The sequence below is a fragment of the Dromiciops gliroides genome, chromosome 2 (assembly GCF_019393635.1).
Source record: "Dromiciops gliroides isolate mDroGli1 chromosome 2, mDroGli1.pri, whole genome shotgun sequence".
Classification (NCBI taxonomy): Eukaryota; Metazoa; Chordata; class Mammalia; order Microbiotheria; family Microbiotheriidae; genus Dromiciops; species Dromiciops gliroides.
Window position 1 is genome coordinate 640806258 of NC_057862.1, and position 17171 is coordinate 640823428.

Genomic DNA, 17171 nt, shown 5'->3' on the forward strand with positions numbered 1-17171 from the left:
CTACCATTGGTCCCTTGCCTTTGAGATTACCCTGTGGGGCAGCTAGGGTAGAATGGATAGAGTGCCAGAGACAGGAAAACCTGAGCTCAAAACTTTCCTTAGACATTCATTAGCTGTGTGACCCTGGGCAAGTCACTTGCCTCAGATTCCTCATCTATAAAACAGGATAATAATAGCAACTAAGGAAAACTAGGTGGCATCATAGTGGCTAGAGTGCTGGGCTGGGAGACAGGAAGATTCATCTCCCTAAGTTCAAATCCAGCCTCAGACACTTACTAGCCAGGTGACCCTGGGCAAGTCACTTAACCCTGTTGGTCTCAGTTTCCTCATCTATAAAATGAGCTAGAGAAGGAAATGGCAAGCCACTCCAGTATCTATTCCAAGAAAACCCCAAATGGGGTCATGAAGAGTCAGACATGACTGAAAAACAACTGAACAACAAATAACAGCACTTACCTCTTAGGGCTATTGTGAAGATTCAGTGAGACAACATTTGCAAAGCACTTAGCACAGTGTCTGGCACATAGAAGGCATGTTGTTATTATTCTTATTATTACCTTCCATTTATGACGCTCCTGTCACATATATACAGAGTTATCTATAGGTTGTCTCCTCCACACAGATATAAGGTCCTTGAGTGCAGGGACTGTGTTTTTCCCTTTCTTTATAAATCCAAAATTTATCGTAGCACCAGGCACGTAGCAAACACTTAGTAAATGCTAGTTGACTGACAATCTATCCCCTGCAATTCCCCCTTCTTTAGTGGTATGTGTGTATATGTATGAGTGGCCGTGTGAACATGCACACATGCACTGGTTCTTTTTCCCTAGGGAGATCACCCTCCAGAATGTTGTTTTATTCTTCCCATTTGGACGAGGAAGATTCATAAAGTCATCCGACTAACTTTTCAACTAACACCCCAGAATCTAAGCTTCCAGTTGGATTGTGGTCCCTTTAAAGTAGTCCCCTTGGGAGTCTAGACTCTTGGTTCAGTGGTACCTTCATAGCTTCAAACATTCTGGGCCCTCCCTTCTGGAAATTGCCACCAAAAGATAATCAGCACCATCATCAGCTTAATTTTTGATCCACTACTAGCAAAAGCACTGGGCTCGGACTCTCAACAGTTGGCTATGAATCCCAGTTCTTATCTTTCCTAACTATACACTCCTGGGGAAACTGGCTTTTGGTAAACAATGTGGGTACTTGAGGTGGGCATTAGCAACAGTCATAACGACTCTCCTTCCTATCCCACGGTTAGGTTTACAGAGTGCTTTCCTCATGACCATTTCATAAAACTGAGCTTTGAAGTTGGGGGACTTGCCGATGGTCACATGGGTGGTGAACCAGAGGAACTGAGATTCACACCTAGGTCCTCCCAACTCCAAATGCAACCTTCTTTTTACTCCACCACATTCCTTTATAACCACACCCTTGTAAAAGTCCTCCTTGCTTCTCCTCCATAGTCTTTGTTTGTTTGTTCGTTTGTTTGTTTTTTAATTTTTGCAGGGCAATGGGGGTTAAGTGACTTGCCCAGGGTCACACAGCTAGGTCCTCCTGAATCCAGGACCGGTGTTTTATTCACTGCACCACCTAGCTGCCCCCTCCATAGTCTTTGGAAAACCAAGAGGAGGGACAGCAAGGTGGTGCAGCGGATAGAGCACTGGCCCTAGGTCAGGAAGACCTGAATTCAAATGTGGCCTCAGATATTTACTAGCCATGTGACCCTGGGTAGGTCATTTAACCCCAATTACTCCCCCCCCCCCGCCCAAAACAACAAAAATAATATCCATAATGCTCATGGGGTGGTTATAAAGATCACAAACCTTAATTTGCTACATAAATGCCGGTTGTTGCTGCTACTTCTCTTCTTTACTGCTACTGTAGGAAATGCCCACGAGCTGAATCTCTTTCTGGGTCTCAGATTGGTAAGTGAGTTACTGTTGCTTTTTTTGCAGGTGGCTTCCATGAACCAGCGCCGAGTGGATTTCTACCTGGCCTCCATTTCAGACATGCTGGTGGCTGTGGGTGGAAGAAATGAAAATGGGGCGCTTTCTTCTGTGGAGGCGTATAATCCAAAAAGTGATTCCTGGTCTTACGTAGCGGGTTTGCCAAGGTAGTTAGTTGTATTCTCAGTGTTAGACTCCAATGGGAGTTTTTACAAAGGCTGTGTTACCTCCTGCCTGAGGGCCCTAGAACGGGAATCAGGAAGACCTGGGTTCAGATTTATCCTCTTATAGTTTTTAGAGGTATGGTCACCTTCACCCAGCTGAGCCTCAGTTTCTTCATCTGTAAAACTAGGAAAATGAAACTCATCATACCTAGCTCATGGGATTATTGTGACACTTACATGAGGTCATATTTTTAGAGCCTCTTCAAAAACCTGAAAGTGCTATGGAAATGTCAATTCCTATTCCTTTTTGCACTGGATTTCCCATTTCATTGGTAAAAGAAATCCCCAGTGAAGAAATTCCTTCCACCAACACACATTGGTACCTGTGATTCAACTTAATTCTCGAATCAAATAACCTAATGTGTGTAAAGTACTTTGCCAAGTTTACAGCTCCATGTAAATACTAGTTGCTGTTGTTGAATTGTCTGGGGCGTTGAGAGGTTAAATTATTTACTCAGGGTCACACAGCCAGTATATGTCAGAGGTGGTACTTGAACTTTGGTCTTCCTGATCTTGAAACTAGTTTTCAATCTACTCCAGCCTCTCGCTTCTCTTCTATCATACAAAGTTCCAATCCCTATAGTCTCCTACTTGTGGGAAGAAAAGAGAAAGGTGCATTCTTCTAGTTTTTTCTGAGAAGCTGAGCTTAGAACATCCTTTGCTCATGAGGATGGTGGCCCTTTTTAATTTAATTTAATTTTTTTTTTGTGGGGTAATGAGGGTTAAGTGACTTGCCCAGGGTCACACAGCTAGTAAGTGTCAAGTGCCTGAGGCCAGATTTGAACTCAGGTTCTCCTGAATCCAGGGCTGGTGCTTTATCCACTGCACCACCTAGTTGCCCCTGGTAGCCCCTCCCCCCCTTTTTAAAATTTGGTAGCCCTTTTTAATAGAAAAAACAAAGTTCAGCAAAGCCAGGCACCCATGTCTGTTTATAGGACAGGTCTCTTTTAGAGCTGTTATTTTGACCCTTCAGCCTGCTCATTTTGGAGCCTCAAGGCAAGGGGAGAAGTGGGATTGAAGCCAGGGAAGTGAAATCAAGGGATGTGGAGAATGATTGGCAGATACCAGAGAGAGCCCTGAGTATATCTTCTGTGTAATTTGGCATGGATACGAAAGGTCCTGGTTTGTCCTTTACCCCTCCCTCCCAGTAGCCAAGGGTGTGTAGATCTGGGGAATCAATGAACATTTCTGAGATTCATTTTTCCTGTCTGCATTTATAGGAAGAACATTATTAGTGGATAGAGCACCGGCCCTGGAGTCAGAAGGATCTGAGTTCAAATCCGGCCTCAGACACTTGACACTTACTAGCTGTGTGACCCTGGGCAAGTCACTTAACCCCAATTGCCTCACCAAAAAAAAAAAAAGGAAGAACATTATTGATTTAAAACTGGGGGGGACCTCCGAGGCCATCTTGTTTCCGACCCTTTTATTTTTTAGTTGAGGGGGCAGCTAGGTGGCACAGTGGGTAGAACACTGGCCCTGGACTCAGGAGGACCTGAGTTCAAATCCAGCCTCAGACACTTGACACTTACTAGCTGTGTGGCCCTGGGCAAGTCACTTAACCCTCATTGCCCCACAAAAAAAACCTATTTTTTAGTTGAGGAAATCGATGCTGGGGGAAACTAAGTGACCAGATTCCAAGGCCTCCTACTCAGTAAACACTGGTAGCCTCCTCTGGCCTATAAGCTCCTTTTACATTTAAAGTTCACCACAGCCTGGCCCCTTCCTACTTCTCTAGTCTTGCACATTACTCTGTGGTCCAGCCCGCCAGTTAGTCTTCACCATGATGCTTCATCTTCTGTTTCTCTGCCTTTGCCCCAGCTGCCCCCTATGCCTGCCCTTCCACCCCCACTTCCTGCCTGCCCTCCCACTTCTACTTCCTAGATCCCCTGTCTTCCTTCCAAAATTTCTCTCAAATACCACTGGTTCCCCAGCTTCTAATACCCTCCCTTCCAGCCCTTCTGTACATATTTTATACATATCCATTTATATACATGTTGTCTACCCCTTTAGAATATAAGCTCCATGAGGTCAGGCACTGCTTTTGCTTTTTATATGTATACCCAGTGCATGGTGAGTGATTAATAAATACCTGTCGATTGACTGGTTGGTTGCTTAAGGTCACACATGATGTCAGTAGCAGAGCTGAGATTCAAACCCAGGCCCCACAGCTCTAAACCCTTTATTCATTCCATCATGCCACACTGCCCCATGATCCCTGCTTTTAGCACTTACTTACCTCACCATGTTGTTGTGAGGATCAAGTGAATAACATTTTTTAATTTATGAAACAAAACAATCATTAAGTGATTAATATTTATAAAGGCTTAGTGTGCTAACCTGGCACATAGTAGGTGCTTGAGAAATGCTTGTTCCCTCCCATCCTTACCCCTCCCTCCCCATCTCCTAGGGATTTTGTGAGGATCAAAGAAAATCACGTGTGTTCAGGCACTCTTTTTTTTTTTTTTAGAGCAGAGCAGAATTGATTATGTTTTAGTCTAAATCTGAAAGGCCAGGGTAGAAATCATCTCCAACCAAACAGTACAAATAGAGTTTTAAAATATAAGCCAGGAAAAAATATATATATATGCCAGGAGATCACATTATGCTTAAAGGAATCATAGCTAATGAACTAATATCAATATTTAGTAGACATACAACAAATGGAATGGCATCTTAAGTACTTAAAGGACAAGTTAATTTAATTTTAGGCAGAGGAGAAATATCAACACTGTTGAGGTCTGAAAATTTCAGCATCCCTTTTTATATCTCTATGAATTTAACAAAAAAGATTTTTAAAAATTAAAGACCTTATGGTTGTTAGATCTGATAGATAAATCTCTGTGCAGGCAACCTTAAGGCCTCAAAGTTCATTAAAAATAGGAGTGATGATGACTATGAAGGTGATTATCAAACCCCAAGAGAATGCAGACATCCTGCCCTGCCCCCATGCCCCAAGCCCAGCTCTGTTGTCATGTGCAAGAGAGAGTGTTCCATTTTTATTTTATTTTATTTTATTTTTAATTTTTTTTTTTTGGTGGGGCAATGAGGGTTAAGTGAGTTGCCCAGGGTCACACAGCTAGTAAGTGTCAAGTGTCTGAGGTTGGATTTGAACTCAGGTCCTCCTGAATCCAGAGCTGGTGCCTTATCTACTGTGCCCCCTAGCTGCCCCCTAGATTCCTATTATGAAGAATTAATTATCATTTCCTAAGGCATGAGTGAATGAAAGAAAAACCATTTATTAAGCACTTACTCTGTGCCAGGCACTGTTCTAATTACTGGGATACAAATACTAAAGTATAACCAGTCCCTGCCCTCAAGGAGTTTACATTCTTTTGTTTTGTTTTGTTTTGCAGGGCAATGAGGGTTAAGTGACTTGTCCAAGGTCACACAGCTAGTAAGTGTCAAGTGTCTGAGGCCGGATTTGAACTCAGGTACTCCTGAATCTAGGGCCATGCTTTATACATTGAAGGAGTTTACATTCTAATATTCATTTAAGAGAGTGGTGTCCTGAATGGGGATGACAGTTCCTTATGGTGTAGGAAGGGCTTTTACTTGCTTGCTTATCATTTGCTAAGCTCTGTTTGCCTTAATCTACTAGATAAAGAAGCTACAAATGACTCCAGTATCTTTGCCAAGAAAACCCCATGGACAGTATGTTTCACAGAGACATAAAGAGTCAGAAACAAGTGAATGACTAAAAAAAAAAAAACCAAACCCAATAATATTTGTTACCGTGGTGTTATCCTTCACTTTCCTCTCATTTCCAATCAGTTTCCAAGTTGTGTCAGTTCTGTCTCCACAGTATGTAACTATGATGAATGATGAATGAGTGACTAAACCACACACATGAAAAGCATAGTAATTATTGGTAAATACTAGTCACCAGGGGGCAGCTAGGTGGCACAGTAGATAAAGTACTGGCCCTAGATTCAGGAGTTCCTGAGTTCAAATCCAGCCTCAGACACTTGCCACTTACTAGCTGTATAACTCTGGGCAAGTCACTTAACCCTCATTGCCCTGCCACCCCCAAAAAATACTAGTCACCAATAATAGGTATTATTAGCATAGTAGCTGACTTGTTTACTATTGATTTAGGGTTTACAAAGTGTTTTTACATCCATTATAAGATAATATAATTATCATCAACTATTACAAAAGAGGAAACGGAGGCTTAGAGTGTAGTTTAATGGCACAAGCTCTGGAGTGGAGTGTGACATAATGGATTTAGAGTCAGGTTTTGGATTCATATCTTGCCCCAAATCCTGCTATTTCCTATCTGTATGACTCTGGTTAAGTTACTTAACCTCTCTTGCATCTTAATTTCCTCATCTTATTTCCAAAATCCTTTCCATTTTAAAATCTCCTGACTTGCTCATAGTCACACTGATAGGTGAAAGGGACATTATTTGACTTGGTAACTGGAAATGAGAGGAAAGTGTCAAAGAAACCTCAAGATAACAAATATAGGAGAAAGTAAACGATGGCACCACTAGGTCATCTGATTCCTAGTAGTTGGGTCAGTGCTAAGAGTGGAAGGAGATGGGAAGTATTGATCTTGATTTCTCCCTGTTTCCAGATTTACATATGGCCATGCCGGCACCATCTATAAGGACTTTGTTTATATCTCTGGAGGACACGATTACCAAATTGGCCCTTATCGGAAAAATCTCCTCTGCTATGACCACCGCACAGATGTGTGGGAAGAGAAAAGGCCCATGATCACGGCCCGTGGTTGGCACAGTATGTGCAGTTTGGAGGACAGCATCTACTCCATTGGAGGCAGCGATGACAACATCGAATCCATGGAGCGCTTTGACATCCTGAGTGTGGAATCTTACAGTCCCCAGTGCAACCAGTGGACACGGGTGTCTCCTTTGCTGCAGGCCAACAGTGAGTCTGGCGTGGCCGTGTGGGAAGGGAAGATCTATATCCTAGGAGGCTACAGCTGGGAAAACACCACCTTCTCCAAAACGGTCCAGGTTTATGACCGTGAAAAGAACAAGTGGTTCAAAGGGACCGACCTCCCGAAAGCCATTGCTGGAGTATCCGCCTGCGTTTGCGCCCTGAAGCCCCGACCAGAAGACAAAAAGAAGAAAACCAAAACTAAGAGGCATCAGGATCGAGGACGATGACTGAGCTGGGGTGACCCTACTCTTTATCAAGTCATCTTCAAGATTGTTTTCTTTAATGGCAAACTTTTTTTTTCCCAGCACTTTGGGGACAGAAGTACAGATGTTTAGACATCTGGAACTTGGGCAGAGTCCTCTGACACAGTTTAATGAGTCACAAGAGAGAAAAGTGCTACTACACTTTTAAGTTAGAAATGCATATTAGGTGATGTAGCTACAATTTATTATTTTTATGTTTCTGGTTATTCTACAACAATTAATAACAATTTTTAAAAAGATCTATCTAATGTAGCTTATTATTTTGAAGAATACGTAAACAGTAAGACCATATATCTGGAAGGGTCCCTAGAGGTCATCTAATCCCCTTTTTACCAATGAGGAAACTGAGGCCCAGAGAGAGAGAAGTGATGACTCCCCCATTTTCACATAGCAGCTTAGTAGCCACTCTGACACTAGCACTTGGGTCTGCTGCCTTTCGGTTGAGATTCTCATCTGGAAACTTTACAGATAACTAAATCATAGGGGTAACATTGTTGTCAGTGATCCTACCACACTATGCCTTATAGGTTCTTAATACAGTTGTATAATTTTAAGAGTATCAAGTGACCGATATGTATTAGTAATCCCAACTTTCTAAAGCCATCGCCTCAGACTCTGAAGTGGTAATAAGCAGTCATTTGAAAGGCAAACAAAAAATCCCAGCAGGTATGATGAATAGAGGAAGCCCTTTATATATTTTCATGCATCGACCTCATCCCTCAGACTCATTACATTTCTTAGGTTTCTAACGTTGTGAGTTAACACAACCTACATTCCTTTCTCTGAAAACTTTGTAAATGTCACAAACAAGCTTGTTTTTTCCTACATAAACTGGTCTTGAAGGACTGATCAGAGCTTCTGGTATAAATTACTATAGAATATGTAGCACCTTCTGTAGGGAAGCGAAACTGGGCTACCGTCACTTACTGACTCTGACATCAGCGAGCTTTGTAACCATGGACAGCTCATGTAACTAACTTCTCTGGGCCCTCAGTTATTGCATCTTTAAAATGAGAGGGTTGGGTTAGATGATCTCCAGAGACCCCTCCAGCCCTAATAAATCTATGATTCCATATAAACTACTATTAAATATCTAGCATCTACTTTCATGATGCATCCTTCCCTTAGGTCAAAATTCCTTATGTAGGAGTTAGTATAAAGTATCAAAGAATTTTTTATCACTTTTAGAAATGGCTTGGGGCAGCTAGATGGCGCAGTGGATAGAGCAGCAGCCCTGGACTCAGGAGGACCTGAGTTCAAATCCGGCCTCAGACACTTAACACTTACTAGCTGTGTGACCCTGGGCAAGTCACTTAACGCCAGTTGCCTCACTTAAAAAAGAAATGGCTGATGTCCTAAAGCCAAGGACCCAAGTAAGGGAGGAGAGAGGATGTAGTAATCCTTGAAAGATCTCAAGTTGCCTGGGATAAGAAAAGTCATGATTTTTAAAAAATATTATTATTGATATCAAAACACAGTAACAAAAGACTTGGGAAGCAACATAGCAGCAAGGAGAGGATAGCTAGCTGGCCTGGGGGTAAGAAGATGGTTCAAATCCAGTCTCCGACATATATTCACTCTATGACCCTGGGCAAATCACTTAACTCATTAGTGTCCCCAGCCAGTTCTCTAAGCTTATAAGTTGCAAAGAAGGTACAGAGCTTCCCATGAAATTACAAATCTGATTTTTTTTTAAATGAAGAAAGAAAAATCTTAATTTATTTCTTTCTAATTGTGATTCTCCGTTACCTCCACCGTAGCCCTAGAAAAACACAAATTAAGGGTTGTGCTGCAGCTTCATGTACTGTAAAGTACATTTTAGATCCCTCTTTCTGTTGAGTCAATGGTATCCTAGAATACCTGATTCTGCTGCCCTCTACTGGTCAGTTGTGATTTATTAGGTTTTTAAAACAAGCTATGCAGACCCCTTCCTTCTTATAAAGGGGCCTGATGGTGCTAACACTGGACTTTGAGACTGCGTCAGAATGGATAAGAATCCTTATGATCTTCCTTAGGGCACTGCCAACCCCTCAGCAGAGTCGGGCACAGTGCCTGGCACATTATAGGCGCTATAGAAATGCTCATCATCCCCTCCCCTTTCCCTTCTAGACTCAGCATCTCACCCTCAGTCATGATCAGGCAGCATAGCCATTGACGTGACTTTTGGCACCTTACAGAGTCTCAAGGGTGGGGAGGAGGATCATGAGCTTAGAAACCACTTATAATACATAAAGGTTATAGCAGCCTTCCTAGCTATTCCTAGATGTCATTGTAATAACTAGGTATATTATTTAGAATAAAACAAATGCATTAAAATTGGTTAGCTTTGGTTCTGAACTCTCGATTTGGAGCTACTGAGACTTTAGCCTAATATCTTATGACGTCTCCCTTGACAGTATTAAGGCATGCTTTATTTATTTTTGTTTTTTGAAGTTCCCCTCTATAAACCATTTGGGTTGAGTTTTTCCTTTCAAAATACAAATTCAAAGTCTACTTTGCTGCATTTCAGAATACGGCAGCTCTATATTAAATAGAACACACAAAGCTTCAAATATATATTGGATCTGAAGAATAGGTAGCATATATGAATATGAAAAATCTTGGCCACTTTATGTTAACAAATATTCCCCACCAGACTTATCTCCTTGGAAATTGCCGGTATTTTTCAGTCACGTTCTTGAAAAGTCAACTCTTATCACTGCTTTAACTTTGAAAACAAGTGGCTCTAAAAACAAAAATCACAACAAACAAGTGGATCCTTTGTGGGTTTTCTAAACAATTATGTTTTATCTTATTTTGTTTTCAAAGGTCTTAGAATGTAACTCAGTGTCAAATATGCATTCAAAGTCCATATTCACTGGGACAAGATAATATAAGTTTGAATGTATTTTGGGTCAATGAGTTAATATATTAAAGACCTTTGATTTAGCATTATAAAGGTGGGAGGGGGCAGCTAGGTGGCACAGTGGATAAAGCACCGGCCCTGGATTCAGGAGGACCTGAGTTCAAATCTGGCCTCAGACACTTGACGCTAGCTATGTGACCCTGGGCAAGTCACTTAACCCCCATTGCCCCACCAAAAAAAAGAATTATAAAGGTGGGGATTGCCTTCACCAAGGAAGATTGGATTCTATGACTTACAGTATTTAGAGAACTGCCTGAGACTTAAATACAATGATGTATTGGAAAAAAGCCTGGAGATGTTTTTCTGCCTCCAAGCTTAAAAAAAATTGTTTTTAATCTATTTCATCAGTTTAGAAGGGCTTTGCCCTCAACAGGGTTGTTCTGAAAGCAGTCACAGTATTCAGAGCTGGAAGTACCTTAGAGATCATTTAGCTGCTATTTTGATTGGTCCACAGAGCAAAGACCCCAGTATTGCTTGGTCCAAAAGTCATCTTAATCTTCAGAATGTATGGTGAGCCATAGGTGTTATTTTATGACCCTCAACCAAAGCATCGATTCCAAATCTTGAACCCTTCGTGAACCTAAACAAGTTGAGAGCTCAGAAAACAGCCTTATTAGATGATTACAACAACTGGCAGGAACCCAAACCTCACAGTTCTGTGAATGTTCCATTCTCCAAGCTGGGACCGACAAGAGATGCTCTCCTAAAAAAAAAGGGGGGGTGGCAGCTAGGTATCGCAGTAGATTGAGCACATGAGCACCGGCCCTGGAGTCAGGAGGACCTGAGTTCAAATCTGGCCTCAGACACTTAACACTTACTAGCTGTGTGACCCTCGGCAAGTCACTTAACCCCAATTGCCTCACTAAAAAAAAAAAAAAAAGAGAGAGATGCTCTCACAGGACAGATTTCAATTCAATTTAATTCAACCAAAACTCAATGCAAACGCGTGATTTACTTAAGCAAACTTTATAAGCAGCATTGCTTACGAGAGCTGGGGTTAGCATGCTTGCCAAAGGAGGAAGCGTGATTTAGTAACAGGCAAAGCAACAAAGCTATAGGAGCATTGCATATGGCAACAAAAGTCTTTGAATTTCAATTCATGCTCTGCTACTTACTACCCACATGACCCTGGGCAAATGAGTGTCAATTTTTTCTACTGTAAAATGGGGCAGGGTGTGGAGGATTGTGACCTGGAGTAGAATTACTTTAGGGTCTCTTTCATCTGGAGGTCAGTAGAGAATGACATCTCAGTGGCAGTTCAAAATTTTCTGAGAAATGACCCTTCCAACTTGGTAGGATACACTGTGATCTTGCTATTAAGATACATACACAGGGGGCAGCTAGGTGGCGCAGTGGATAGAGCACCGGCCCTGGAGTCAGGAGTACCTGAGTTCAAATCCGGCCTCAGACACTTAACACTTACTAGCTGTGTGACCCTGGGCAAGTCACCTAACCCCAATTGCCTCACTAAAAAAAAAAAAAAAAAGATACATACACAGGCTCTCCCATTTCATTGTGACCATCAGTAGGGCAAGGGTTTGTCAAATACAGGCTAGAGCAGCACTTTTAAGAGCCCCTTGCTATTCTAACTGCTCAGCTCTATTTTCAGGACATAAACCCAGCTCTGAGATATAGGCACAGCTATTAAATGTTGAGATTGGCCATTTAATAAATCTCACTAAATTGGATCGTGAATGTCCACAGAGATGGTAAGAGTTGGGTTTTGTTTTTCTGTTCTTTTTTTTTGCTGGAGTGCAGGTTAGCCATACAGAACACCAGCAGAGACTCCTGTGTAAGAAGAAAATAATCATAATCACACAAGTAGCTGAGATACTGGGGCACAAACTGTGCATCTGCCCAGCAGGTTTTAGAATTTTTGAAATGTTTTTATACTTTTGTATAACACTTTTTTGCTAATACCTTGCCTCTAGATTGCCTGCTGAGTCCTCCCCTGGAATGCCACTCAGCAGTGAGGACCCTTTGATCCCTGCCCCAAGCCCACTGTTTTCTGGTTTGTTCCCTGGTTCTAATTATTGTGGTGTGATGCAGCCTGCCCATGATACCAGATGGGGCAAAGTGCATGATTATATTAGGGGCCTGGCCCTGGCAATTTGGTTTTGTAATACCGATTACTCATGTGGCCATTGACGATTCGCCAAGAGGACTTTTTATACTCCCATAAGGTGTTATGTGGAGAAGTTTGTTTCTTTGAACTACTTCCTCAGTACCTCCCCAGCACCTAGCTCAGTGCCTTGCGCACCTTGGGCACTTGGTAAATATTCATGGCTCATTTGGTCGGCATATCACCTTTCTCATATGTGTTTACCTCTATGAAGGACCTGACTTTTTGTGAACAGGCATAATTCTACACATCTTCTTACATACCTTTTTTTTTTCAGTCTCAATAATGTGAAAATAAAAGTTATGAAAATAAAACTTGCTTGCACCTCATGGACTCATTGTCTACATCTAGGTTTTTAAAAAATGTTCATTTCTTTGTTGTTTTGGGGGGTTTTGTGTGTTTTTTACAGGATTAGGAGGGAGGACCTGAGGTGCCCCTGGTCTCAAGTTATTGCCACTGGGAGGGACTCTCTTTGAATGGTTATAAGTATATAAAGTCTGAGGGTGGGGAGGAAGAGGGCCATGCCCAGGTGGTCTGCTTGGTCTGTTGTAGAATGAACAACAGAGACATTTTGAATATTTGAAAGTTACTAAAAACTTAGTTTCTGATTTCTGTTAGCAGAAGTAATGACTTGAATGTTCTTTGTACTGAATGAAATGCTAGTCTTCTCTTCTTCCATCACTCGTTTCCCTAATATTTTTTAGGATTGAGTGGTTAGATAAGTCTTCGGAGTTGTGTTGGTCTTTAAGTGATAAATCTGGTGGTGGGGAAGGGGTAACGGGAGGGAAGGCCATGGTTTAAAAAATGATTTTTGTATCTGTACTTTTTCTTTCTTTTAACGCTGTTGGAACTTCTCTGATTTTACCTCTTTTTGTTTGGATTAATTTCCTGCATGTTGCTATATTTTCTTTGTAGTTAACTATATAACAAAGTATTAAATATTTGAAGCACATTAAAATTACTTGCCTGTTAGAACATGATTTTTTTTTCAAACAGTATCCTTGTTTTGTGTGATTATCACTATTTCTCATCCTGTTTGATGGGAATGTTTAAAAAAGGAATCCTTCCATGTTTAGGTCAGGTATATTTTCTGTATTACCTGAATGACTAACGTTGATGAGTATCTCATGAGTAGAAGGTAAAGTTGGCCAATTTGGTGGGCCAACATTTGATCCTTTTGCTCCCTTCTTTATTCTAGAAAGAGGTAGAGCCAAATTTTTCCTGGGTCTTGCCTATCTTTTCCCTAGGAGTTGGTTTAGAGCAAGGGTCAATAACCTGCCAAAGATATGAAAAACATTCTTAGCTCTCCGGGCTGTAAAAAAATTGGCAGCAGGTGGATTTGGCTCATCTCTGGTTTAGAATGTGAATTTTCTTGGGTCAAGCCCTCTCCTCTCCAATTAGCTTGACTTTAGCCTAAGAGCAATTTAATAGTCTTCAGACCCTTTGACTTCTTTTTCTTGTTATATTATGGAGTTTATTATCAGAAGAAAAGTTATCAGTAAAATCACAGTAGCTCAGGGCCCCCAGTTAAGAACATTCCTAACATTGACAGAAAGGTTTTTATCTCTGTCCTAATTGAAATTTTGCATTTCCAGCTCATACTTGACTTTCTCTGTAGCCCTTTTCTCAGTATGGGCTAAGTATACAATAAAAGCCTTCATGCTCACCCCAGGTTTCTTTATATTTGAATCAAAATAAAGATAGAAGAAAGGCTTACATAAAAGTAGGGAAAAGAGTATTTAGTAATACCTGTTTGCAACAAACACAGGGAAGGAAAGGAGAGGAAAGAGTTAACCTTTGAGGACTTCCATTAGTCCCCCCAAAGATAGTTATAGCCTTCCTTTTAAGGCCAATTTCTGGATTCCAAGGTTGCCTGCAACCCTCTGTCTCTCTATGTCTCTGTGTCTCTGTGACTCTCTGTCTCTGTCTCTTCTCCCTTTCTCCCTTCTTTTTCTCCCTCAATTGCATTGCCCCATTCCACTTTGAGCCTCTTTAGCTTAATTTTCTAAACCTCAGGTAGGGCTGAGGATAACCCCTTCCCTACTACCACTATTCCTCAGCTAATGGAGTCTCCGTTCCTTCCTCTTAGGCTGCTCTCATTCATATGGGGTCTTTTAAAGCTCCCAGGCATGCCTCAATTCTGCCTTCCAGGTCAAAGATCATGATAGTCCTGTTGCTCTCAGGGATGAAAGGGAATACTTGTCCCTCTGAACAACAAATCCCAGAATGTCAGTCAGTTCTCAAGCCCCTATTATATTACTGTGCAGTGTTCTGTTATGTTGGGATACTTCACTTCTGCATTTGTTTGCTTTGTTTGCATGTACATTTGTTTCTAGTTAATATTTGCTGATGGAAATTTCACTCAAAACTTTGATTGCAATTCCTAAAAAAAAATGAAAGCATGTGCTTAAATGCTTAGACAAAAACGATTAGATTTGAGAAGAAAAGAATTCAGCATAACACCCCTCTTGACCTCTGGTTTTTTAGGATGGGGCAACAGTGGAAGAGTGAAAACAGTACTGGATTTGGAGTCAGAATTGAAGATCTGGTTCAACCATTTTTAGTTGTGTTACCCTCAGCAAGTCACCTACTTCTCTGTTAGTTTCTCTATCCATAAAAGGGTAGTGTACTCTTTCTTTATTTCTTTATTTTTTTTTTTTTAGTGAGGCATTTGGGGTTAAGTGACTTGCCCAGGGTCACACAGCTAGTAAGTGTCAAGTGTCTGAGGCCGGATTTGAACTCAGGTACTCCTAACTCCAGGGCTGGTGCTCTATCTACTGCGCCACCTAGCTGCTCCAGTGTACTCTTTCTTAAAAGGTTAAATAACTTAGAGGTAGTATTTATACTAACAGTTTTCTGAGCATATTTACATGCTGTTGGAAAGGGGGGGAAAAACCCCTTAGAGCATTCTATAATTGGGAACTGGTTTTATTCTCATAAACTTTAAAACATTCTCCAGAAACCTGGTCATTTCATTTGTTGATTAACACTTTTCCTGCCCCCACTTCATTCACATAGTTATATAATATTTTAATGCTTTAAGGAGCTATGAATTCATCAATGTGGGTCATCAATCCAGGAGCCAAAATTATAGCCCTTCTGAAAAATCCATCAGTCTCCAGCCCATCCAATTCTGAGTCTTTATGACCCAAGGAATCCTTATTCTCAGATGACAGACCCATCAGAGATACCTCTGCCTTATATTTCCTCTAGTTGTTCTTTGAGGGCTTTGGAGAATTCAATTCCCATGGCTGCCTGTGTTTTTATCGAATTTGAGCCCCACAGTGGATACCAGCCCTGAATTGGAGGCTGGGTTGGATCCTCCCTTTGAGGCTTTGGGTAAGTCATTCATTTCTCTGGGCTTCACTTTTCCTGTCTGTATCATGAGCAGGTGACTGGATGACTAGATGACCTCAAACGTCCTTTCAAACTGTTGTTCATCCTTTGTTTTGTAGCGTGTAAAACTATATGTGGTCACCTTATTTCTGTCCCAAGTGTGGGGAAAATTAGCTGGGGTTCCTATATAGTTATGTATAAATTAGAAGCTTTAGCACCAGTTTGGGGGCATTAAGCATTTATTAAAGTATATTAAATATTAGTAAAGAGGGCACACATGTCTCTGAAAGTTAAGAAAAAGCCTATCTAGCCTAGAGGAGAGAATAGAGCTCAGCCTGGCCTTCTTGCCTAGAGGAAAAATAGAGCTTGGCCTGACCTGCTTCTTCCTCCAAGTCATCTGCCACCAAGAGCACCTCCAAGACAATCTAACTGATAGTAACTGTGTGTGAAAGCTTTTTATGGGTCTGCAGGAGAGGTGGTTCTTACATACTGCTTCAAGCTAATTGGCTAGCATCAACCAAATCCATTGGTTCACTGGACTTGAGTGGTCCTGCGTTAAGGTCAGAGTTCACACCCTCTGAGAAGGGCCAGGCAGGTGTGGTTTTAATTGAATTAACTTTAAGTGAGTTAATCAGCGAAGTCAATCAATCCAATCAATCTTAATCTAATCAATCCCCTCAAACTGGGGCCTTTAGGTGTTCCCCAAACCCTATTATTTTCTCACAGTTTTCAAGGAGGACCAGTGATGTCATGGGTGATGTCTTGATTTGTGGGTGAATTGGATTTAAGTGAGGCAGAGTTGGGAAAAGTCCTCAGCCTCCCTCTCTTTTCTTGAGTCATTGAAGTCCTGTGATGGGACAAAAATCAAGATAACTGGTGATGGCCTGGGATGCAATGGATGACCTTGGTGTCTTTGATGGCTGGCCAAGCTCTAAGCGCTCCACAGCATCAGATTCAGTCACCTTAGAACTTGGTCAGACATGGGAAACACTAAGGTCATCTACTGCATCCCGGGCCAGCAATGTCTGACCAAGTTCCAAGTGCTTCACAGTGCCTGCTTCAGCTGCCTTTGACTGTTGGAACAAATCATTCTCATTCACCCATTCCACCAGGAGAAGTCTTCACGTGCTTGGGGTAGACATCTCCCTAACTCACCCCTAAACCTGGTTTGGTCCATCTGCCTCCTTTCCAGCCCTGAATATATGATCAATATTATTGTTCTCATTTTACCAGTGATGAAACTCAAATTCACAGCAGTGACTTATTGTCCAGGGAGTCTGGGAAAACTGAGCACCTAGCCATGGGGAGAAGGGTAGGGAATAGCTCCAGGAGGTAAGATTGAGACACTCCAGAACCAAGCCAGGTGGAGGAGGATCACAAGGTGCTCGACTTAGTTAGCCTGCTGGGGGGGGGGGGATGTCTGCAACTTGGGCCTGGGACCTAGATGCCTTGGAAGACTTCAAGGCT

General features: G+C 41.7%; 1 protein-coding gene across 1 annotated transcript in view; it reads left to right on the plus strand.

Annotated features, from left to right (window-relative positions):
- Window positions 1–13311, plus strand: part of KLHL36 (kelch like family member 36) — a 28616-nt gene extending 15305 nt beyond the window's left edge. Inside the window, exons 4-5 of the mRNA XM_043983231.1 lie at window positions 1956–2113; window positions 6750–13311. Coding sequence (XP_043839166.1) covers window positions 1956–2113; window positions 6750–7305 — 714 coding nt within the window. The 3' untranslated portion in view covers window positions 7306–13311. The remainder of the gene's footprint in view (window positions 1–1955; window positions 2114–6749) is intronic.
- Window positions 13312–17171: the final 3860 nt, after the last annotated feature.